At 36.6% G+C, this 26,027-nt stretch overlaps 1 protein-coding gene and 1 long non-coding RNA gene across 2 annotated transcripts in view; one reads left to right on the top strand and one right to left on the bottom strand.

Moving 5' to 3' along the window:
* Positions 1 to 26,027, bottom strand: part of LOC119535044 — a 100,962-nt gene that overhangs the window by 24,134 nt on the left and 50,801 nt on the right. The window lies entirely within an intron of this gene.
* TFRC (transferrin receptor) lies at positions 397 to 25,470 on the top strand. The gene is made up of 19 exons (XM_037837570.1): positions 397 to 499; positions 5,705 to 5,763; positions 6,284 to 6,494; positions 6,980 to 7,190; positions 8,395 to 8,544; positions 8,763 to 8,868; positions 10,476 to 10,589; positions 11,251 to 11,349; positions 11,719 to 11,858; positions 12,559 to 12,716; positions 13,466 to 13,585; positions 14,637 to 14,722; positions 14,947 to 15,010; positions 15,975 to 16,042; positions 17,365 to 17,423; positions 17,644 to 17,725; positions 20,537 to 20,758; positions 21,664 to 21,804; positions 22,396 to 25,470. The coding sequence occupies exons 2-19, from the start codon at positions 5,728 to 5,730 to the stop codon at positions 22,636 to 22,638; spliced, it is 2,310 nt and encodes a 769-aa protein (XP_037693498.1). The 5' UTR covers positions 397 to 499; positions 5,705 to 5,727; the 3' UTR covers positions 22,639 to 25,470.

The following is a 26,027-nucleotide window of genomic DNA, read 5'->3' as shown; positions in this document are numbered from 1 at the left end:
CAAAATATATATTCATAATATGGCTTTAGTGGCTACATAATATCCCGTCAAGGACAAACCCTTGCATATATAAAATTATTTCAGCGTGTCCAAAATTTCTTGGTACATGTTAGCACCATTTGAGACTGCACCGCAGGGCCCGGAAGGCGGTCAAGGTTAGGTCGAGGGCTCCTGGGCATCAGGGCTGCACCGGCAGAGAAAGGCGCGCGGAGGAATCCCGTGCGCGAATCACGCAGCTCCTGCAGGCACCTGCCGCCTTGGCGCCCTTTCCCTCCGGTCTGGTCTCGCGCGCCCTAGCTAGGAAACCCGGTCTGGGTGTACGCACATGCCTGGCCCCAGGGGGCCCATTTCCGGCGTCACGTATACGTAAGTGACGCACGTTCGGGGGCGGGAGGAGGAGAAGCCGGACTATAAACCTCCGGTTGGTGGTGGTTATCCGCTTGAAGAAGATCGGCCGGTGGCGGTTTGGGCTGCGGCGATTAGAGGAGGCGAACCCTGAGTGAGTGACACACTGCTGCTGGAGCTCCGCCGATCCTCCTTTCCTCCCCTCGGCTTGCGGGGCTGGCCCCAGCCGTCTCCTGTCCGGCCCATCTCGGTGCTGTCCAGCAGCCATTGGGATCCTCAGGAGAGCGGGAAGGCTGCGGCGCCTCGGGGCGGGCGGGGAAGGGGACTGAAGGTGCCGCGGTGTGGGGAGAGGGTCTGTCTTCCCTTGTTGTCCCGTCCCTTCTTTTCCCTTCCTTCCCCTTCTAGCTCGCCTTGGTCGCGGAGCAGCGAATGGCTTCTCTGGTAGGGCTCTGAGGGCGAGACGAGGAGTACCCACGGTCGCTCTCCGACCCGCCATTCTGCTTTCAGCTCTGCATGCCCCGCCGCTGACTTTTCCTCGGTAGCTCTTCCTTCAGAAATGCAGACCGTCCTGGAAGAGCTCTAGAGTGCAGGTTCGGGAGCGAGGCGGCAGTCGCGCGGGGGCCAGCCACGCTGCGGCAGCACTGGCCTTGCCTGTTCCGCGGCGAGCACATGGCTCCCCAGGAAGTCGCCCCAGGGAACGGCTGTCGGGGTTCGTGGGTGACCTTGAGCTCGTAACCGTGGGCTGAGTCGGTTTTGAGTGTGTCAGGCGCAATTAGGTGGGGTTTTCTGCGAACTGTATATTCGAACTGTGGTATCCCTCGGCTTTTCTTGCCAGGCTGTTGGCCTTGTGTGCAGGTTCTCAGTTTTCCCAAGGCGGAATCCGACTGAACGCCGCTGTTGATATTCTCACGTTAAGGATATTCAGATTGCTAGGCAGCCCCCGCTACAAGATGGAAAACAATATGATTGAGATTTCTGTTTTGTGAGACCTATAGTCTTAGCTTCCTCCTTCACTAAACTAGCAGTATTCCTAACGGCCTGTACTGTATTTATAAACGCATTAGAGGCCTATTGTGTCTTGTTTCTGGTAGCTCTCTAAGGTGATGGGAGAGGTGGGTAAGAAAATATCTTGTGACTTAACTCTACGGTTAACACTTTCCCTCTGCCCTCCTTGGATATGTCACTTATCCAGGGAACTTGATTGCTTCCTCCACACCCACCCACCCACCCCCCACTTTGGTAAGAGAATTGAAGGAGTAAATATTGTCACAGAAGTAATTGGGTACCTGATACCTTCATTCTAGGCTTAGGCATGAATTTGGAATACTAGGTGCAGATTCATTTGTCTCTGAGCTGAAGAGTTTGACCTCCTTAACAAAGACATTTAAGCTGATTTTCAGAGGTTGTTATCTACTGTAAAAATAAAGTCTAGGCCATCTGAAATGCTGGCCAACCCTGCTGGGTTTTTTCCTCAGTTTTGGACTGTAATAAATTCAGTATGTTTCACAAGAACATCCACAGTTTAAAACTTCTTGTCATTGATGTGAGATGTTTTCCAAAAGGCTATATAGCACCCTTTAACTTTTCTTTGGTGGGGTGTTCTTGCAGGTAGCTGTGGACCTAGGCTGTGCTGAAAATTGTTGGATAGAGAAGAGTACTGCAGGCTAGGTCTTCCCTAAGGCGAGGCAGTTAATTGCCTCTGATAATGTATTTCTCTATAATGGAGCAAGGTCCCCAGATAAACCTGAATTAGAGGACAGTGAAATCCAGTTAAAAATGATCCTCTGAAGCCTGTTGGAACACTTTTTTGTTTGTGCCTTTCTGTTTGCTCTCCCCAAATGAGCACTACATAAATAGACTGCAATGGCTTCATGTCATCCTGAGCTCTGAGATGGACATTCTCTTTTCAGAAAGCTATATGGGAATGAAGATCCATCCTACTTGTTACCTTTTCTTTCCTCTACTACACTTTCATTTTAGGCCAATAAAGTTAGACTCTTAAATGTAGTAAAGACCTTGATCATCTTTTGTCTAGTCATTATAAGTATGTACAGGTACATAAGAGTTCTGAGGGCACTGCAGAAATTTGTAGGTTCATGAGATCCTTTCTTTTTCACCTGGCAAATGCACAGCTGTCTAAGGAAATAGTTTACATAATGGTTTTCTACAACCATTTGCTTGAAATCTTGGGCTCTGCCAGGTAAACTTTAAAGTTTTTCTATTTTTAAAATCACCATACCGTCCAAGCTTTGCCCAGTAATTTTAGGATAAACCAGAATAGTTGCAGGGATGGGACAAGATTCCAGGCCCAAGGTTTTCATTATATTCTGTTTCATATCATTTGGAACTTCATGTGCATCAAGTATGCCCCAGTATTGTTAAGAAATAAAATCTCTTCACTCCCTTTTAATTACTACATAATTCAATACCAAATATTATAGGATAGGGAAATTGGTGAGAGCTAGCAGTCAGAGAAGGCTTCACAGAGGTGGCTCTTGAACTGAGCCTGGAAGATATGAGTAGAACCTCAAGAAGCAGAGGAGGAATGTTAAAGTATAAAGGCAGCGACTGGTCTCATGTTGGAGAAAATAGAGAGCCGTGAAAGTATTAGGTAGTGAAGACTGCTAGAAAAAAGCCTCAAAAGCAAGCAGAGATGCTTCATTTCCTGTGAGCTCCAAGGACTCGAAGCAGTGGCCTGTTTTCTAAATTGAAGTAAGCTTGTCAGTAATCAAATAAGTGGCTTATTCTCAATTCAAGGAAAATGGAGTAGCAGCTTTGAGTGTGTTATAGAGAAAGTGTATATTGGTACCTGATCCCCTGGCTCCTTAACTGTATGTTGTATACAAATTCCTGGTTTTTAGACACCCCAGAGTAGCCTAAGACTTCAAGAAAATTCTTTTAAAAATTAAACAGATACTAACATCATATTTCAAGAAAGTAGAAATAAGATAATTGAGTTTTAGAGAAGTTTGGGATGGTAGTCTAGCAGTTTCTTGCCCTACCCCTTATCTTCCACCCCCATGACTCAAAGACATTTCAGATTCTTCTTCCATTTTATGGTTCAAAAAATGTGCAAACAGAAAGGCACAAACAAAAAAGCGTTCCAACAGGCTTCAGAATGTGTGTGTGTATGTGTTTAGCTACCATTGAGAACACCTAAGATATACAAGGTGCTAACATGAATAAAAATTAAGGTGATGTTTGGTTTGTCTCTCATGATTATCAGCATTAATGGTGACATCTTGAAATAAGCCAGATAAGTGATGTTTGGCATTTTGATATTGTCTTTTATCAGAATTACCTGTTTATTGATGGGATGGTGTTATTACAACTGGTATGAGAAGTTCTTCTCCCATGCTTTTAAAGCACATAAATTAGAGTGATTTGAGTTGGAAGGAAATTCATTAAATTTTGAACAGAAAGCTTCTTTACTATGTGTGAGATCATTTTGAAAGAATCACTCAAATTTGTTATATATAAAGCCTTAGAAGTACTTTGATGGATATCATGGAAATTTTATGGTCTTCACAGACATAGAGTTAAACGAGGTTAAAATGGGAATTGCCTAAGTCAGTTTTTTCCCTCTAATGTGATTTCTTTTGTTTTAGTCTTAATTTTGTGTCTGGGAGTTGAAATAAAAGTAAAATATCTGTTTTCTCAATTTAAAAATGTACTTAGATTTTAATTATACAAAATCATAATTACATATTATATTAATATTAGCCTGTTCATACAGACCCACAACCACTCAATCTCCTCATGATTTATTTGTAAATTCTTCATTTAAATAATTATTAAATAATTGAAATATAGTTATTGTTACTTTAGTCTTAAATTAATTTAAATCTATAAAACTTGAGGAACGGCTGATTCAGATAAGTATTAAACATTTACGTGTTTTTTCCTAGAAAAAGGTGGTTAAAATTGGTACAGGGTGGAGCCTTCTAGTTCTGGCTCTAGCGATTGGGTTGGTACAGTTCTGGTGCAGTGGTAGTGATAAGGTTTTGTACCAGAAGGGATAAGAGATTGTGTTTCTAAGAATGTGATCTATTGCTTATTGGCTCTGGTCTTTAAAGCTTGGGTATTTAAAGAAACATTTTGCTTATAGGTTTTAGATAGGAGACTTTTTCTAATGCCAGATTACAGAATGTCCTTCATTTTACAATCTGCATATATCTCAGCTTGCTTTGGACCATGTGGTTATTTAATGCGTTGTAAGTGTACTTAAATGGGAAAAAGTTAAAATTGATACTATGCAAAAAATGTCCATTTTCTAAATCTCAAATAATACGACTTTTAAGCAGCTAGATGTATTCAAACCAAATTAATTAGGAAGTCCAGATTTTAGTTAATAGCTGTACTTTAACTTAAGACTCACTGTTGGTTACAGAGGTGCATTTTTCTTTGAATAAAATGAATCATTTCTTAAATTTCTGGAAATGAGAGCACAATTTCTGTAACCCAATAACCTGTTGAATTTTATTTTTAGATTATCCCCTTTTGGCCTTTCAGATAATTGGCTGCTTCATCTGTAAAATAGCATAATCTGTGTTTTTCTTTTATCTATTCTTTTTGGTTCAAAAAGCTACTAAATCATTTGTCATAACTGTTCATTTAATCATAAGAATCAGGATTTCTCCCCTTTTATTTTGGAGATGCTTTATTATTGGTCTTTGTAGCATGACCAGTCTTGACTTAATTCTGCTTTATTCCCCTCCCCCCCCCATAATTGTCTACTATCTTTATTATTTGTTCCTTTTCCTTGACTACTAAATTTGATTACTTAAATCTACCTACCATGGATGATATTTTAACTAGTTTTCCCTATATTTTTAATTTTGAAAAATGTTAAGCCTACAGAAAAATTGAAATAATAGTACAGTGAATTCCATGTACCCTTTATCTAGATTCACCAGTTAACACTTTGCCACATTTGCTTTATTTCTTATATACTTTTTTTAGTAAACTATTTAAAAGTTAAGTTACAGACATCATGATACTTCATCCTTAAATTCTTTAGCATTAATATCAAGTATCAAGATGTTCTCCTCCCCCAAAAAGAAAACTATTAACATACCCCCAAAATCTGTTACCAATGTAATACTGTTATCTGGTATATAGTCCATATTCTAATTTCATATTTGTCCCAATAATGTCCTTCCCAGCTGTCCCATCTCCCAATTCAGGATCACATTAAATTTAGTTGTCATGCAAACTAAATATTTTTGTTAAAGAGCCTTTCTAGAAAGGTGATGATGTATTTATAATAATTAATCTAGCTTAGGAATGAAGAGCTTCCCTCACTGATCTGGTATAGTACTATCTATATCCTTATATTAACTCTCTGTTCTAATTCTAGATTACTCTGTGTGGCAGTTCAGAATGATGGATCAAGCCAGATCAGCATTCTCTACTTTGGTAAGATCTTCTAAGTTGTATTTCTGTGTCACCAGTTTGCAAGGATATGAAATACATAAGTAGTAAGCATGAAATTATATGCAAAGCTACCATTGGATATTCATGTACATTTGAACTCATGGTCTTGAGCCATAATCAATCCTGTAAAGGAAGGTTATTCTCAATCTTGAGTAGGATTAATTATGGAAAAGCTTATAAGAAGTTTCAGGGTAGTTTGGGTGTGATGGAAGGGGACAGCCAAGTAGAAAAGATAAACTAAAGAAAGCACTGATCAAGATGTATAGTAGTATAATACATATCAGAAACTCAGAATGAAAAGGCTGAATGAGATAACATAGACAGAACTGGGCACAAAAGAATGTTGGTTTGAAAGGAGAACTTCTTTTTCTTTAAAGAATGTATAATAAACCATAGTAAAGGTATGTAAAAGTATAGCACCTGACTAAACTTTTCATAAATGTTCCTGTTCCCTTAATCTTCTCCTCCATAATGCTTGCTTTCTGTCTTTTTAAAATCTCAGTTTGGTGGAGAGCCATTGTCGTATACCCGGTTTAGTCTGGCTCGACAGGTAGATGGTGATAACAGTCATGTGGAGATGAAACTGGCTGCAGATGAAGAAGAAAATGGTGACAGTAACATGGGGGGTAATCATGCCAACGTCACAAAACCAAGAAGGTTTGGTGGAACTATCTGCTATGGAATTATTGCTATCATCATCTTTTTCTTGATTGGTAAGAATTGCCATTCATGACTGTAATAAACTCTGGGAAGTCTGTTAATTCAGCTCAGCAAACATTTATTTTGTATTTTTTAAGTGCCACTGTGTTAGGCACTAGGGATAGAAAGATGACTTAAGATTCTATATCTGCCATTGAACTTAGAATTGTGGGAGAAGAGAGACACATGAATCATTTCAATGTAATGTCTAAATGTTATCCTAGAAATATGCTTATAATATTTGTAACATACAAATCCAGCCTAGGGGATCAAGGTTAGATATCTATGCTTTAAACAGGTAACGTTTAAAATAATGATACTAGGTAATTTATTGCACTGAATGGTTTAAAATACATAAATTTAAAATGCATTATTTACTTTCAAACTGCTTAGAATTTACTTAAAATGAGCATTTTCAAGGCTTAGCTTAAGTAATTCCTATAGTAATATATCATAAATGAAATTCCATGTGTTAAGCTCTGAAACATTTTATCTTTAGGATTTATGATTGGCTACTTGGGCTATTGTAAACGTGCAGAAGCAAAAACTAAGTGTGAGAAACCGGCAGTAACAGAATCTTCAGACACAGAAGAGACAGAGAACTCAGAGGCAGAAGAGTATTTCCCTGAAACACCTCACTTATTTTGGGGAGATCTCAAAACAATGTTGTCACAGAAACTGGATCCCGCAGCGTTCACCAGCACCATCAAGTAAGCTTGAGCTACTTCCCAAGTTCAACCGTAATATTTTAACACATACTTACTGATTATTAAATGCAGTAAAACAAATCAAGGGTGACAGTCTCAAGGAAAAGGTTTTTAAAGTAAGGGAGATTTTCCAGGTTTAGTTACAGAGTAAGGGATCAGTATAGCATATAAATTATGTTGATAGGGAGAAAAGTTGGTAGAACAGTTATTCTGGGGACTCTCCTTTTTCTTAAAATAATTCCCAGATCCTTGAACTTTTGGCCATCTGGTTCTTTGTAGCTTGTTGCTTGCTGTCAGGCTTCTTCTGCTCTGATTTTCCATCTTACCCCCTTGCAACATTATACTAAGCTCTGCTACTCTCCAGAAGGTCATCAGTAGCCTTTTCCATCCTCCGCATCTCGACAGACTTGACTGCCAACTTCGTATGTCTTGAGTATTCCTTGATTTCTTCTGGTTCTTACCTACTAATCCTTACTGTAAGAAGTGTCCTTAAGGCTCCTGTCAGATTTTTTAATATCTTCTTTAGACACACATCTAACTGTGTGTGTGTGTGTGTGTGTAAAGAACAAATACATCTTTTACCTTTTACCAGCTTCCTACAATGTCAATGGTACTATAATTCTTTTAGTCTTAAAATAGAAATCTTGGCATTTTTGCTTCATCTAGTCAATACTTTTACATGTTCTGTACATAAGACATATGGATTTGAAGTCAGAGAATAGCCTACAAAAAACAGATCAAATAACTAATATATTGAGAATCTTTACAAAGAACCTGGGAGCTCAGAACAAAGAGCTGCTTTGCTTCCAGAGGTCTCAGAATGCTTCAAGGTAGGGGAAAATGGAAGCTACAAATCTTGAGATGACCAATTGAATAACCAAATTTCATTCTGATTACACAGATCTTTTGGAAGCCACTCACTTTAAAACTACCCTACCCAGATATATTTTATTAGGATGAGACTCTTGAAGGATTGTCTTAAAATGGATAAAGAGGTTTTAACAATTTTGAAGATATAAGTAACTTCAGATATTGGGCACAATTTATTTTTCTTCCAAGTTTGTCTATTTGGTCAACCCAGAAATTTCAAGTCACAGTTAATTTATATTAATATTGAATTATTTTAAACAATTTGCTTTATCCTTGAGTTAAATGTTTATTTTAAGTTAAACTTCGCTTCTTTTAACATTGATGTTTTTCCCTCCAGGAAGCTGAATGAAAATCTATATATCCCTCGAGAAGCTGGATCTCAAAAAGAAGAAAATCTTGCATTTTTTATTGAAAATAAATTCCGTGAATATAAACTCAGCAAAGCCTGGCATGATGAACATTTTGTTAAGATTCAGGTCAAAGGCAGGTATGTTGAAAGATGGTAAACTGTTTTATAGAGAAGTAGCTATTTTCAAGTATGCTAAATATAGCAAGGACTTTCAAAAGTAAAAATCAGGGCTAAGATTCAGAGTTAAATTTCCTCAAGTTGAATAATGCAAGTGGAATGCTAAATGTATTAAAAACCATTTAATTTTTTTTTTTTCCAGGATGGTCTTAGCTTCACTTTAACTTATTCTTTTTCAGTGCTGATCAAAACTCGGTGTCCGTGATGAGTGTAGACGGTAACTCGTTCTCCCTGGTGGAGAATCCTGAGGGCTATGTGGCCTATAGTAAAGCTACGACAGTTACTGTAAGTAAGGCAGAATAGTGCACTCAACTTTTTTCCCTGTTGAGTAGCTTAAACTATTCTTTATCTCTACTGTTTTTAGGAATTATAGTATAAATTTACTTGTGAAATGCAACTGATCATGAGATTTTTCTTGTTCTCAACCCTCCAGTGCCTTCCCACTAGAGTTATAATAAAATCTAAAATCCTCACCTTGGTCTGCAGGGCCCTAAATAGTCCTAATGCTTTCCTCCTCGCTGACTCTGCTCTGGCCACCCTGACCCCCTTGCTGTTCCTCAAACACTCAAACTCAAGTATGCTCCCAGTTTGAGATCTCTGTATCTGCCTTCCCTCTGCCTGGACCACTCTTCCCCTAAGTATCAACATGGCTTGTTCCCCGACTTTGTGCAGATATCTTCTCTGACATTATCTCATTGGGGAAGTCTTACCTGATTACCTTTTCTAAAATGCCTTCTCTCTAATTCCTTTCTCCTTATCCAGCTTTATGTTTTTTAATAGCACTTGACAGCATTTGACATTATCTATTCATTTGTCTCCACACTAGAATATAAGCTACACAGATGGGTAGGAGTTGGTTTCATTTACCAACACATCCCCAGAGCCTTGGACATGCCCAACACATGGTACTGTTTGCTGAATGAATGCATATATCAGATACCCCCTTACATGGGGACAAATATAAATAATCATCTTGGCTGGGGTATAGTCTTCGCTTGATTCTTTAATGCTTGGTATTTTCAAAATTTGGGCAAATATGTTCAAACTAGTACAGAAATAGAAAACAGCCAGATGGAACAGATCATTTTCAGGTTAAACACCACAAATTTGATTATCAGGGGTATATCTAGTGGGTGCCTTCTGAGCTAGACGAAGTTTTATGGTCATTCTCTGCCTTTCTGGTTACCTAAGTTGAATTACTTTTCCTGTCTTCCTACAAGCAAGGGGTTTGGAGGTGAGTAGATTGTTCTGTTAAAGAACATTGAGGGTTTTAGTTCCCTAGCAAACATCTATATTCAGATATTTGGTTGTTAGTGTCAGTTTATAGCTATTTATCTAAACGCTAATAGAGTTTAGGTACATTATGATGACAACTTGTATAAACATTTAAAATTTGGTCTGTGTAAAATTCACTTTTTTGTAATAGAAGTGTTTAACAATTTTGAGCAGATTCATTATCAGACCTTTCAGTTACAGCCTATTCCTCTCTATGTTCTCTACTGTCTTGGGTTCAGGTGTGGGAACGATGTATAATTGGTGCTGCCATGGGTAGCCTACAATATTTATATTGGTATTTGTTGCCGTTTAACACATTCTGTTACCCTTTCTCTCCCCACAAAATATCTGAAGTAATGTAAAATACCCTTTAGATTAAAGGCAGCGTGGGATAATGAAAGACATGAATATATGAGGCTAGAAATCTTGATTTAATTCCTAAAAACCCTGACAGGTTTTGACTTTAGAACTCTTATATATCCTTTCTGGGCCTTAGCCTCCTTTTTCCCCTCTTTTTGTTTCCTCTCTCAGGCCTGATCTGTAAAGACCCTTCTGTCTCAGATTCTATGACTGTTCTAACACCACAATACTCATTAATTCTAATGTCTTTGTTCCAGGGTAAACTGGTCCATGTTAATTTTGGCACTAAAAATGACTTTGAGAAGTCAGATTCTTCTGTGAATGGATCTTTAGTGATTGTTAGAGCTGGGAAGATCACTTTTGCAGAAAAGGTGAGCATGGGTTATTAAATATTTTGGTATTTCAATCCTCAGTTCAGTGATACTTCTTGTTAATTTTCTTAAGTTATGAAAACCAGCAGTCTTGAATTCTCATACCTGATAATATAATTTAATTTATTAAAGTGCTTAACAAGTCAATAAAGTTCCAGTTATCTAAACTTACAGGATACTTCAAAACTATAGCATATTTATACGCTGTAGTTTTACATATTTTAGTATTTTGGTATTTTGCAGCCATCATCTTTCAGTGAAAATGAAGTAATCAGAAATGATTAAGTGGAAGCAGATTAAATTGCATTGCTGTAACTGAGTTTTATGTGGTTATAGAATTCATTTATAATAACTAAGTTTTATAAAAAGAAAAATAAAAGGCCAAACCTACACAGGAAATAGAATGGAACATATCAAAAGAAAGTAGTTGACTTGGATGGGTTTTTATTATTTCTCTTATCTTCCAAACTCTCCTTAATGATAGTTTTAAGGGAAATACTTTTTCCTAAATGTATAAGCTATTTGAAACATTCGGGAGTATCTGTCTAGTCCCCTGCCTTGTCAGGTAACCATTTGTCCTGTAGTATAAAGTCCCATATGTATTCTTTCCATTTTGTATGATCAGCTCTTTGTTTTCTGAGCTTTTCTTGTTTTTCTTTAGGTTGCAAATGCTGAAAGCTTTAATGCAGCTGGTGTTTTGATATACATGGACCATGCTATGTTTCCCATTGTTAAGGCAGACCTTCCACTCTTTGGGCATGTGAGTTCTTATTTTTTGAGTAAATGAGTTTTTTGGGTTCTCCAGATTGTTGCTGGATTCCATTTACCACAGTAGAAATAAATAGAATTTAAATACTTTTAAATATTTTTTTTTCTTGTGAGAGGAAGAAGATGGTCACTTTGTGACCTGGTTATTACTTTTTGCTAAAAGTACTTTATCAATAGTGTCTTGAATTGAGAATTTAGCATATGCCATATAAAAAAAAAAGTCACATGTTGTAGAGCCATGCATACTTTCAGACTTGTAAGGCTAAACTAAACTTGGCTTGTAGCCTCATAATAAATCTGAATATTATAGGGCAATTCTTAAATAAGTGCCTGGTGGAGCTAATTACTCTTGTTTTAACAGGCTCATCTGGGAACAGGTGACCCTTATACACCTGGATTCCCTTCCTTTAATCACACTCAGTTTCCACCATCTCAGTCATCAGGATTGCCTAACATACCTGTCCAAACTATTTCCAGAGCTGGTGCAGAAAAGCTGTTTGGGTAAGTTTTTATTTGAACACTGTCTTGCACGATGAAGTTTTATGATTAGGGAAGAATGATAATCTGTTTAAGTTGATTTGAGAAGATCTTAAAACAATTGGCTATACTTTTCCACCTTTGGGAATTTGCAAGTCTTTCCCAACTTTGAAGCCAGCCTATCTTATCTGTGTGTAATGGGGGTAATAATGTTTTAATGTTTATATATATATATAAGAGAGCCCCTTTGGAGGAGTCATTGTTTGGATAACATATGAGAAGCAGGGGAATATATATGACTACCAGCAACATGGGAATATTCTTTTCAAAATGAAATGAGAATTGTATACTGTCCTTGTTAGTGGAGAGGGTTAGGAAACATGAGAATATATTAATGGTCTTACATACAGCTTTCATTTTGAGTTCATCCTGGCATGTATTTCAAATGTAAACTATAGCTATGTCTCTGGCAGAAAGGCATACATGGTATGAAAAGAGATAGAGAAAGTTTAACAAAACATTGATTAAACTAGGAAGTAACTTATGGTTTTCAAATGACTGCCTACAGATCAGAGTAAGACAGATGTTTGACCACTAGGAAATAAATTTTATATGTTCTTTTACCTAGTAGAAAACTTTACTGGACAGAAAGTAGGACTGATTTTGTCAAACGTGGAGGAAGTAACGATAACTCAGAACTCTGATCCCTGTTTTGTACTTCTAGATATATGGAAGGAGACTGTCCTTCTATTTGGAAAACAGACTCTTCCTGCAAATTGCTATCCTTAGAAAATAAGAATGTGAAGCTCACTGTGAAAAATGTGCTGAAAGAGACAAAAATTTTTAACATCTTTGGTGTTATCAAAGGCTTTGAAGAACCAGGTAAAGACCTTTGTCTTGTATTTCCATTATTTCTGTGCCCTTGCTCTTCTAAGAATGTGGCTAGAGAAGGAGGGAGTGCAGGGATGCTGTTTTAGCTTGGTTTCATGAGGTGCTAAATCTTGTCTGTGACTATTGAAGTGTTGGCTTTATTGGGAGGTAATAGGGCCCTAGGAAATGGACTTGTTAAAATCTGACCATTATGACTGGAATATCTATTTTAAATTATTGAATAAACCAGTGACATGCAAACTTCTTAAAGGGGTGGACAATAAACATTTTGCAGGCCCTATGGTCTCTGTTGAAACTACTCAACTCTGTTCTTGTATGAAAGCAGCTGACAATTCATAAATGAATGGGCATGCAGGCTGTAGTTTACCAATCCCTGGAATGGAAACTCTATCCATTTAAAGCAGTCAAACAGTTGTATTTTTTAGTAAGGAAAGCTCTTGGACATAAGTTGCTTCTTAAACAATTAGTGACCACAAATAAGTAGTTACTGAGTTAAATTAGTCATAATGTAGAAAAAGAATAGCAATACTAATAAGGAAAAAGGGTATTAGTGTTGTCATGTGAAATTTTAATCCTCTGGATCCTAAGTCATATCTAAAGTAAGGTTCTTTTAACTTTAATACATATGCTGCATTTTTACAATTATATTAGCTTGCTTATGCTAGACCTCAATGTTAGAAAACAGTAAAAAAAAAAAAAAAAAGATTACATTATTTATCGTCTTCTTTTTTATTTTTAAGACCGGTATGTTGTGGTAGGGGCCCAGAGAGATGCCTGGGGTTCTGGAGCTGCAAAATCCAGTGTAGGAACAGCTCTTCTCTTGGAACTTGCCCGGATATTCTCAGATATGGTCTTAAAAGGTAGAGTACAAGTTTTGAGGCTTTAAATATCTATATACTACAAAAGTTCTAAATATTATTATATGCTTTATTTACTTTTGCCTCTGTTCTTAGGGTTCTCTCATTAATGCTAGATCCTTAGTTCTTTAACACAAGACAAATTCTTTTGTTGTACCTGCCATTTGACTTTAAAACAGCTTTCCATGCATTGCACTGGGAATCATCAATTTCTTTGACACATTGGTAGTGTGTTACATTGGGCCCTAATTCTTAGTTTGACATATCCAGAATGATATAGCAAATCTAACTTGGTCCCTAAGGAATCCATTTGAAATCAGCGGCAAACTTCTATATTAATGTACTAAGGTCTTAACAATTATTATAATTTCATTCTGTTTACTTTCAAGCCTTTCTCTCATGGTACTTGCCACTCCCCTACACTTGCCACATACATATGCAAACCCCCATTATGTTTTGAATCTTTGGGTCATTGGGTAAGTTGCAGTGCTTAATTTTTATACAAAATATTTAATGTAGAAAAACATGTATGCAGGGAATGGGGTGGGATGGGGGACAATGGCACATGTAGTCCCAAAGAAGTTATCACAAACGTAATTTCTCTAAAAACTCTTCCCATAACTTAAATTTGTGACTTTTCATTCTATTTGTAATTGTTTTAGAAATAGTTCAATATTTTAAGTGACTTATCTCTAAGCAAATTGTTTTCAAAGAAGATACTTACACCATACTTATACTATGATTTTATATATCTCTTGTGTTTCCGATATTTCTTGGCCCAGAAGTTAAAGGACTGAAGGAATGGAGTTGTACAGGGTGACTACCAGTAAGCTGACCCTACTATGTACTTGAAATCTTACTTGCTAATGATTCCCTATCCTGTTTTTGTAGGTTTCTTTTAAAATCTATTCCTATTCCTTTATTGTCCTTTCCTCAAGAAGAAAGGAAATATTTTTTAATCTGCTGTCTTGAATTAGAGTCTGCTGGTTCATCTTAAGTTGGTTGCCTCTATAATATTTCCCCGAGGTAAAACTAACTTTTTGTCCTCTTTCAGGTGGGTTTAAACCCAAAAGAAGCATTGTCTTTGCCAGCTGGAGTGCTGGAGAATTTGGAGCTGTTGGTGCCACTGAATGGCTAGAGGTATTATCTATACATCATCCATACCTGGAATGGACAGCTGAACTTAATTGGCTTAAGCTGTCTTCCAGAAACCATGCTCTTTTGGGTTTGGTTATACCATCTTTCTTTTTGTATATTTAGTCTCAATAGAACCCAATATAAAAATAAATGCCTAATAGTAGCTACTCTATAGGATAAATAGATAAATAAATATTAGTACATTAATATTTTCCCTTCTCTTCTAGGGATACCTTTCCACTTTGCATTTAAAGGCTTTTACGTACATTAATCTGGATAAAGCTGTTCTTGGTAAGTGTCCTTTTCATTAGCTGCTTAAGAATTCAGGTAAACTTCTTATAAAACAGCAGACGAAAGCTTTCTAAAGCAGCACTTGTTATTTTTTAGAATTTATATTTCCCAGAATCAGATCGAAAGATTGACTTAGCTTTCACTTAAATAGTACAAGTTAAAGAATGGGCACAGATTGCCTTGTCTAGAGAGTGGTTCTCAGTGTGGTTTCCAGACCAGTATCATCAGGATCATCTGGGAACTGTTAGAAATACAAATTCTCTGGCCCTACTCCAGACCTTTCGAGTCAGAACTGGAGCTTGGGTCTAGCGAACTGCATTGTAAGAAGCAGTCCAGGTGATTCTAATGTACTGAAGTTTGAGAACCACTGGTCTGGACTATATTTTAGATCAGAAGACCTAAAGCATACCATATAGAATGGTACTTGTAGAGACTAATTCACATCCTGCTCAGTTATGGCATCACTGAGAGAAATACTGGATAATCAAACTTCTAAGAGTTTGAATATTATTAAAGGGCATATGTAGCCAGTGCATGAACTGAAAATAGTGAAATGTCTACACTGGGAAGAAAAAGGAAGGAGTTACAATTAAACTAAATCCTTAATAGTTTAGTAGGTATTTCCCTGATTTACTTATGCAGCAGAACATATTTATAGCATGCTTACTATAGCTAGCAGATGACTGCCCCAAGTTGGGTGAACCAAAAAGCTACCAAAAGAATCACCAGCATCAGAGTATGCAAATTTAAGTAGTAAGAGCTTCAGTTCAGTCAAGTTAAGGTTAGCATAGTTACTAAAGAACTTGATTCCTAAATCACTTATTCTTCTGTTTCATTAGGATAGTTGTTGTGTAGACCACTGATCTAGGTTACTGCCTTCCTGTTTGTTAAGCACTTGTAGAAATAGAAATATCAGTGTGGAAGTTGCTTGACTGGAGAAGGGGCAATATTAATCTCTTTGCAGGTACCGGCAACCTCAAGGTTTCTGCAAGCCCACTGTTGTATTCACTTATTGAGAAAACGATGCAAGATGTGAGTATATTCCTAATTACAAAGAAGTATAACTTAATTTTTGTCTATAATTTATATAAGATGAAAAACATATATATTTAAACCATTGTATGTGTCTTAGTTTGCCAGAGCTGCCATGACAAACACCACACAGTGGGTGTCTTAAAATTTATTGGCTCTCAGTTTTAGAAGCCATAAGTCCCCAGTCCAAGTGTCAGCTAGGCTGTGCTTTATCTGATTATGTGGTGTTCCAATGATGGCAATCCACCTTCATAATGGCAGTGTCCTTGGTTTCCTCCTATAGCTTTTTCTCTTTATAAGGCCTCCAGTAATATGGTTTAAGGCCCACACTGATTCAGTTTGGTCACACCTAAATAGGATTTTAGAAGATCCCATTCCTGAATGAGTCCACACCTTAACTGATAATACACCTTCAAAGGGTCCTGTTTATAAATGGGTTCACACCCGCAAGAATGCAGATTAAGATTAAGAACATGTCTTTTGTTGAGGTATATGATTCAATCTATCACAATAAGTAACCAATAACAGGAATTTAGAATAACTTCTATAACAGCATTAATTCAGGCTCTTGGCTTTATTGGGACCTCATCCTAGCGAATCATGTAAGGTGAAGGAAGTGGTATATGAAGAGCTCTGATTTCAAAAAATATGTAGTGTATTTAGGAATATATAATAAGATGCCATGAGGCCTGAGCTGTACTATAGATGCTCTCAGAGATTGTCTGTAGAGTCAGAATGTTAAGGAAGGTTTCAATGAACTTGAGCTATACCTAAACTTAAATAAGAAGGCCATATGAAATATTCATTGAATAAAGACAGCCATGTGAATGACTGTAATTTTGAAAGAGAATGAATATGTGAAGATATTTGCCTAGTGAGGTGAGAGGCTATATATTGGAGTGATTAAAGTTGCAGGTAAAGAAGGGTCAGATAGTAGCCCTTGGCCTTGATACCATGGGAAACTCGGGATTACTACAGGGTTTCAAACAAGGCAGTAATGTGTTAATATGTTAGGCTGGCCGAGGTATAATATGTTCTAGAAGGGAGAAGCCAGAAACAAGATAGGCATACTGCGAATGCTAGAGAGGGCCTTTAAATGGGTAAGCCACCTTTAAAATGCCTAATTAGGTGACAGTGCCTAATAGGAAGAGCTTAAGAAATTTGATATTGTTATAACTGTCTTAATTTTTTTTCAAGGAGTTAATGTAAAAATTAAATATTTTTCAAAAACATTTATGGAGAAAAACATTTTAGTGACTAGTCTGATTAAGCAAGTTCATAAAGGTTTAGTTTTAACGGTAAATTAATTTTTTATTTTACAGGTGAAACATCCAATTACTGGACAGACTATATACTGGGATAGCAACTGGACCAACAACGTGTACGTTGAGAAAAATTAATGAATAAACTAGTAGAAAATTAGAATTACCAAGTTATACTTACTATGTTAGGTAGAGATGCGAACGTAACTTTGCAATGAGCTTACCTTCCTTAGAAAGGTTCAATTTAAGAATTTATTTGGGGGTAGGTGATGGGTTGCATGGTAACACAGACTGTTTTTTAGAAAACTTTGTAAAGGCACATTCTCGCTTTCCTTGCAGTGAGAAACTTTCTATTGATAATGCTGCTTTCCCTTTCCTTGCGTATTCTGGAATCCCAGCAGTTTCTTTCCGTTTTGGTGAGGTAAGTCTGAAGTACTCTAAAGCATTATATCTTAGATATTCTTATATCAACTTTGAGACCAAGTTACATATAGTACTTAAAACGTTTTAAGAAGTTGTACACATGCAGTTATCATGTTCTTCCTTATTTTCAGTCTTAAGATAACATAGCATTGAGGCTCACTTACCTTAATTAATTTGGGTTTATTGCTAAAACTTCTTCAATTAAGTATGGTGAGGCTTAATTTCCTGAATGATAGAATAGTTAGTGGCTACCTTTTGGGCAGTGCAGGTATAGAATATTGCCATCATAACAAAATTCTTTTGGACAGAGCTGTTCTAGATACCTTCTGAATTATGTTCTAAATGTTAGTCCAGAGTTGTTAGTCTTTTAAAAGCAGGGGTTATAGATAAAAGCACGAAAACCAAATGGATGTAGGGTTGTCATGAGAAAAAATTTTGAACCAACAAAGTTGTAGGAAAACAAGATGAGCTTGGTATATTAGCCAATTACGAGGCACTGAAAGCCAGGGAGAGTAAACAGAATGATGAAGGCTTCTGTGCTGAGGTAATAGCATTGGAAAACTGGCTCTGTAATGAGGTCTTCTAAGGGGTGAAAAGATCCTAGAATTAGCAGAGGGGGTAGGGGGATAGGGTAGAAGCCATTGATGTTGGCATCAAATTATCAATCCATTAGAGACCAGATCCTTACTGGATTTTTTATCACTGGGTTTTTTAGCCTAGGACTAGGAGAGGGGCAGTCTGGCGTGAGGAAGAAACAAAAGATCTGGATTTGGACCTTCTGCTAGAGCAGCAGTATGATTGGTATTGAAATAGCTGGTCATGATACCTATTTAGTACATGAAAAGGACGGGGTGGCAGGTCCTATGATTGAAGAAATTATTTATGAATGATTTCTATTGACTTTCAGAAGTCATGTTTTTTAAAAACTTTAAACATAGTCTGAGATTTCAAAAGCCTCTGGTTCAGCTCTCAATTCGATTCCACCGGTCTGTGTGTCTGTTATTGTGCAGGTACCATGCTGTTTTTACCACTGTAGTGTTGTAGAAGTATGTTTTAAAGTCAGGAAATGTGAGTCCTCCAACATCATTCTTATTTTTTCAAGATGTTTTTGGCTAATCAGGGCACTTAAACTTTTCAAATAAATTTCATAATTGGAATACTCATTCATGGGAATGTAAAATGAAATAGAAACACTCATTCATAAGAATGTAAAATGGGACAGGCACTGTGGAAGAGTTTAGCAGTTCCTCAGGAAGCTAAGTATAGAATTACCATATGAATTAGCAATCCCACTACTAGATGTATACCCAGAATAATTGAAAGCAGGGTCTCAAACAGATATTTGCACACCAATGTACATAGCAACATTATTCATAATTGCCAAAAGATGGAAGCAACCCAAATGTCCATCAGCAGATGAATGGATAAGCAATATGTGGGGTATACATCCAATAGAATAAGAAAGAACGAAGTCCTAGTGCATGCAACAACATGTATGAACCTTGAGGACATTATGCTGAGTGAAATAAGCCAGATACAAAAGGACAAAAATACTGTATGAGCTCACTGATATGAATTAATTATAATAAGCAAACTCACAGAGTAAAAACCTAGAATATAGGTTACCAGGGGCTAGAATGGGGGTAAGGAATGGGGAGTTAATGCTTAAATTTTACAGTTTTTCTGTTTGAGTTGATTTTAAAGTTTTGGTAATAGATGGTGGTGACGATAGGACAACACAGTGAATGTAATTAACAGCAGGGAATTATATATCTGAACGTAGTTAAAAGGGGCAATTTTAGGTTGAATATATCTTACTAGAAGAAAAAAATTTTTAAATGGACTGTACACCACAGGGAACACTTTTAAAAAAAGAAATAAATAGAAATAGCAAGAACAACAAAAAAGAATGAAGGAAGGAATGTGAAGAATGCAAAGACACCATCAGTGACCACTTTACCTTTGGCCTCTTCTTGACCATCCAGGGAAAATTCCATCAATTCATCTGTAATCTCCTCTGCCTGGTCTTCTACTTGTTCTGGATTTTTATCCAATTTTGGAACTGTAGTAATGGGACTTCCCAGGTCTTTCATTTCACTTTCCATGAAATTTCCATTGTCCTATCAAATATATTGGTAATATTAAAAACCTCCAGTAGTTTAAAAAAAAAAAAAAAGCCTCTGGTTCAGAGGTAAAGGTAACAGAGGAATATACAGCCTGAAAGTACTAATTGAGGTCAGACGAAAGGATTGTCAATGAGATTGTCATCAAGGACAGTGGTAGAGAATAGAGTTGAAGAATAAGAAATAGTGACTAAAGTTATCTAATGAAGGTAGAGAGAAGTTCTTGAGAGCATCAGACATTCTTGTTAAAAAGGTAATTTGTATGAATAGATAGCGCTGCGTGATTAGGAAGAAGGTACATTTTAGTATAAGAATAACACTTTATATTGAAGGTGCTTTTTATGCATGTTCTCTTTTCCCATGAACATGGGCCAAACTTCCCAGAGAGAAGAGACCAAGGGATACTGCCTGAAGGAATTTGGCTAGAAATCTGTCCAAGACATATGGTATGATAGAAGAGGGATTCCGTAGTACCTAGAAAAAAGCAGATTTCTAGGAGTAGATTAAATTCAGGGGAAGTAGAAGAGTTTAGAGTAGTAGATACATGAGATAAAATTGGGGTAGGAATATATTAGAAGCAAGGGAAGAAAGAGTCGCAGTTACTGTTACCTTGATGGTGAAGCCTGAACGTGAGGCTCCAACTCTTATAGTCCACATGAGTACAATAGCCTATCTTGGTTTTCCAGGACACAGATTATCCTTATTTGGGCACTACCATGGATACCTATGAAGTTCTGAGTCAGAAAATTCCTCAGTTGAACAAAATGGCATGTGCAGCAGCAGAAGTGGCTGGCCAGCTCATAATTAAACTTATCCATGACATTGAATTGAACTTGGACTATGAGAAGTATAATGACAAATTACTTTTATTTTTGAAGGATATTAAAGAATTCAAAGCAAACATAAAGGTAAGTACTAATTAAAACTAGGTATGCTTGAAGTATTAAGCATTTTGAAGTAAGATGTTTAGCTGTTTCTGGGAAAGGACATGATTGATAGCTAAATTTAATATATTTAAAAATAAACTGAGGTATAATTTTGCTTGGAATCTGAAACTTATTCTGAAAGGGAAGTTGGGAGGTTGTGGATTGATCTAGGATAGACCACAGCAAGTGTTTCAGAATCTAGAGTTGTGTTAAGCCTTCTGTCATTCTCCAGGTATTCTAGGCAGCCCATAAATACATTACGTTCAAGGACTGAGGGTAGGAACCAGAGGATATAAAGATCTTAACTATGAGTTGGAACCTATGAATTTGAGCCATGTACCTTTCAGATATGACATGGATGGAGAGAGAACATAGCCAGCGTTACAGTCTTATTTAGGTGTTGATCCTGTGTGTCTAGCATTCAAATATTTGATAAGATGGCATTAATATTACTAAGTGGTATCCCTAAATTGAAGTAAATCACTGATAACAAAATCTTATTTATTAGGGTTTTCTTAAAACTTGAAACTAATTGTAATGATCAAAAAAATGGGCTTTACCAGCTGGAAATAACTAACTTCTGAAGTTTCTTGAACCAAAATGTTGAGATTTCCCCTCCTAGGGAAACTGAACAGGAACCAGTGTACCACATAGCATTCTATTCTAAGGATGGTTTTCTTATGAGGTTAATAATGGATACTTGTACTATCTTCTAGTCTCAGATATGAGTATTATTACAGTCCATAGAGCTTGAAATCTTTTGTACGAGTGCTTAAGTCTAGCTTCCCCTGGGTCTTGAACTTGTCTGTGAGTCATCTCCTTTAACCAAAATCTTCTAAATTAGAAATACAACTTCAAATAGTGAATTTCATATCTTTCTGCTTCAGGAGATGAATCTGACTCTGCAGTGGCTGTATTCTGCACGTGGAGACTTTTTCCGTGCTGTTTCGAAACTAACAACCGATTTCAGGAATGCCGAGAAAGCAGACAAATTTGTCATGAGGGAAATTAATAACCGTATCATGAAAGTAAGTAAACTCTTAGAAAAGAGAGGTATGTTAATTTTTAATTGGTTAATCTTGCATTTCCAAAAAGTGGAATAATTCCAGAAACCTAGAATCCTTTGCTGCTCTAGAATGCTGCACAGATTTTAACTCTTAGTAAGATCTATAATTAACATACCCAAACAAAAATACTAGTGACATTAGAACTAGTATTGATTTGTTTTTAAGCCAAGAAGTGCATTTTTTAGAAGGGACCATTAATGATGTTTAGCTGTCCTTTTCCCTGTGTTTCTGTTGTCTAACTCATACCTTAATTACTTTTTCCTAGTCTGCTTGGAAGAAGCAGAGAGACTTTCTTACAGTGGAAACTTCTTGTAAACCTTCCATGTACTCCAACTTAAAAAAAAAAAAAAAGCCCTCTACAGTTAAATTGAGTTTGCTTTAGAATTGTAATCTTAGAAATTAGTAGCCTGGTTCTTAATGTTCTTAAATTCAAGGAAACTCAACATTTGAAGTTAGAGAATGATACATAATTATTTTATTCTGTCAAGTCCTTTCCCCTACAGCAAAAGTCATAGTACTGCATAAGCTGTCATGTATGTTTTGTTTTTGTAGGTGGAATATCACTTCCTCTCACCTTATGTATCTCCAAGGGATTCTCCCTTCCGACATATCTTCTGGGGCTCTGGCTCTCACACTCTGTCAGCTTTACTAGAGAACTTGAAGCTGCGTCAGAAAAATAGCAATGCTTTTAATGAAACACTCCTGAGAAACCAATTGGCTCTAATTACTTGGACTATTCAGGGTGCTGCAAATGCCCTCTCTGGTGACATTTGGGACATTGACAATGAGTTTTAGAATGTGATGCCCATAGCCTATTCTAAGAATGGAAGGGCAGTCTGGTTTCTAGACTTGTGCTGGTTTTGATAAATTTTCAGTAGGGCAACAAAACCTAATGTTAAAATTCTACCCAATTATCTTGGTACTTCTAGATATCTTTAGGCAGCAGCTTAATACAAGGTAGGTACCTGTACACTTCAAGTTAAAGTGAATAACCTCTTAAGAATGTTCAAGATAATATATTTTCTCTGATTATCTCTAGAATTCTAGGTGCTTTGTAATGGTAACTGCCTCTTTGCTGTTACAGTTATGAAAAAGTCAGAACCAGTTACATGAACTATTGCTTTAAATCCTAAGGACGTGAGCTGGTATCTTTTGAGGTGGGAGGAGGAAGGTGGTATATACTAAAGGCTAAAAGTGGTAGGTTAATGTAATCCTCCATTTTTATTTGATGCTAGATAGGAGATACCAGGTTGTAAGACCTTATTCTCCAAATGAAATAGAGGCCTCTCCATAAGGATTTAGCTGGTTTTCATCCACATGCCTGTATGAACAGTTAACTTTTAGAAGAGATGGGACTTGTTTTCCAGCCAACAAGATGTGAAATAGAGGTCCTTCAGGTGGATAAAATGAGGTTCAACTGTTTATCACGGAAGTAAGGCCTTAATGTGTTAACCTCAAGGTTATTTATGAAAAGAGGATACCAGAAGCCAAAGACTTAGTATATTTTCTTTTCTTCTGTCCCCAGCCCCATAAGCTTTTGTTTAGTGTTCTATTTTTGTTTTTTTTCCCCAAAGTATTTCAAAAAAAGAGAACCAGTTTTAGGTGTTTGATTTCAGACTCAGTTTGTCAGACTCTAAAGAACACATTGCCAAATTTTGGCCAAAGTGTTCATCTTGTGGGAAAGTTTCTATCATTTTGGCACTGAGATATTTATTGTTTATTTATCAGTGACAGAGTTCACTATAAATGGTGTTTTTTTAAAATAGAAGATAATTATCGGAAGCAGTGCCTTCCATAATTATGACAGTTATACTGTCGGTTTTTTTTTTAAATAAAAGCAGCATCTGCTAATAAAACCCAACAGATACTGGAAGTTTTGCATTTATGGTCAATGCTTGGGGGTTTTAGAAAACAGCCACATAAAATAAAAATAAGCCAAATAAATTATAACACTAAATATTAGGAAAGAATGAAATTTAACTAGAATTGCTAGTCAAGTTGGACTTCTATTTAGCTGAGCAGATAAAAATGATAGTTTTCCTAAATGCAATGAATTTTATTATGTTGTAAATAAATGTCACTTAAAGGCTGTGGTAATACTTTTATGTGCAAAATTTTACAGCTCAGTTTGTCCAAGGTGTAACTTTAATTCCAATTTTGCAAAATTTCCAGTACCTTTGTCACAAATCTAATTCACATTATCGGAAGCAGTGTCTTCCATAATGTATAAAGAACAAGGTAGTTTTTGCCTACCACAGTGTCTATATCGGAGACAGTGATCTCCATATGTTACACTAAGGGTGTACGTAATTATCGGGAACAGTGTTTCCCATAATTTTCTTCATGCAATGACATCTTCAAAGCTTGAAGATCGTTAGTATCTAACATGTAATCCCAACTCCCTATAATTCTCTATCTTTTACTTTTAGTTGCAGAAACATTTTGTGGTCATTAAGCATTTGGTGGGTAAATTCAACCACTGTAAAATGAAATTACTTCAAGATTCTTTTTTTTAAAAAAAACCTAATGTAGGTGTTATGTTTGTGGTGTCTCGGGGTCTTTGTTTAGTGGGATAGTAGCATACATTTATAATGTTTGCTGTTGACAAATGAATTTAACTTTTCCCTTATTTGCATGTATTGCCTATAAACTTAGTTCAGACAGGTTTGAGTCTAGACTGACCTTTTGGCTTAAAGCAGGGGAAACTTGTATAGGAGGTTGGGTGGGCGAGTAAAGGATGTGGGGAGGTGAAGCTTGCAAAAGGGTCTTTGATCATGTCTCCTACCCATTAGTATATGGTGGTCATACTTAAATGTAGTATATTGAACAAATAAGGTTGAGGCTACATGAGTATAGGCTTTATTTTCTAGTCAGCCACCATTGTAAACTTGATAAACAGCTTTCATTGTAGACCAGTTCAGAACTTCCAACTAAGGAAAAGTCTATAGGTTCTTAAACTTAGTGTTACCTAAAATAGAGTCTAGATTATTACAGCCTCACTGAATTGTTTCACTATTCACAGTCTCTTTAATCTTCACAGTGTTCTATCTTGGACTGATGTTTATTGTAGCTAAGTAAAAAAAGGTCATAGCTGGGACTCCTGGGTTTAGGTATCATGATACATACTTTAATGAAAGCTCAGTAACTTTAAGGAATAGTAAGAATAAAGGACACACTTTAGAACAGTAACTGTTTTTTTTTTTTTTTTTAAACAAAGAAGCAAACAACCAACCTTTTCTATGGTTAAGGTTTAGTTATTTCCAATCAAACAAGCCAGTAAGAATCTTAATATTACTGGATGAAATGTGTTTCTGACTAATGACAACCTGCTAGTCTTCAGATTTTTTCTGGCTAAAGATCATATCTGAATTTTGAAAGTAAAGGATAAAATGAGTGAGTGCTCTCATGATTCACTATTCTAGGCCTTGCATGACCTTTACTGTCCAGTGCTTGTTCTTTGAATGTTCTTGAATGTTTTAGTTGGCTAAAGATGGCTTGTCAGACTTTCCAACCTATTGCTCAGCAATATCTTTTTAAACAAGTGATATGCCCTTAATTGTATACAAGCTGGAATGTGCAACAACGTGGAGATTCCTTATCTTACTTAATAAAATGCTTGAACACTGAGTTGTCATTGTTTTTTGTTACGAATACTCTAGCAGAGCTGTCCAAGAAAATATATTGTGAGCTACATTTGTAATTTCAATGTCCTAGTAGCCACATTAAAAAAGTAACATACAGGTGAAATTAATGTTTAATATATTTTAACTAATATCCAAAATACTATCATTTTAACATGTAATCAATATTAAAAATTGTTTCTGAGATGCATTATATTCCTTTTTTTATACCCATTCTTCAAATCCAGTGTACTTATGGCACATCTCAGTTGGGATTAGCCACATTTCAAGAGCTCAACAGCCACGTGTAGTTAGTGGACACTGAAGCTCTATAGCAAAAGGCATAATTGATAAGTTTTCTCTTGCAGGTTTTCTACAGTGCAATTACCAAAAAGACCAGTATATAATATCTCATTCTTTCAAGTGCCAGCCACCATCCTTCAGTAGTTGGAGGAATTGCAGCCACTGGAATTGGGAAACCTTTGAATTGTCTCAACCATGTTCCCACTATTCCCCTGTCAGGATTAGTAGCTGCTTTTGTAGCCTGGAGGAGAAGCAAGACAG

This window comes from Choloepus didactylus, chromosome 1, assembly GCF_015220235.1.
Source record: "Choloepus didactylus isolate mChoDid1 chromosome 1, mChoDid1.pri, whole genome shotgun sequence".
NCBI classification, from domain to species: Eukaryota; Metazoa; Chordata; class Mammalia; order Pilosa; family Megalonychidae; genus Choloepus; species Choloepus didactylus.
The sequence above is the reverse complement of the archived record's forward strand: the minus strand, read 5'-3'. Positions and strand labels throughout refer to the sequence as shown.

Excerpts from the sequence above, each read along its gene's own strand:
- TFRC (XM_037837570.1), top strand. The coding sequence starts at position 5,728 with ATGATGGATCAAGCCAGATCAGCATTCTCTACTTTG. Across the intron at positions 17,424-17,643 it reads AGCAACTGGACCAACAACGT|TGAGAAACTTTCTATTGATA; the intron begins GTACGTTGAGAA and ends CTTTCCTTGCAG. Across the intron at positions 20,759-21,663 it reads AATTCAAAGCAAACATAAAG|GAGATGAATCTGACTCTGCA; the intron begins GTAAGTACTAAT and ends TTTCTGCTTCAG.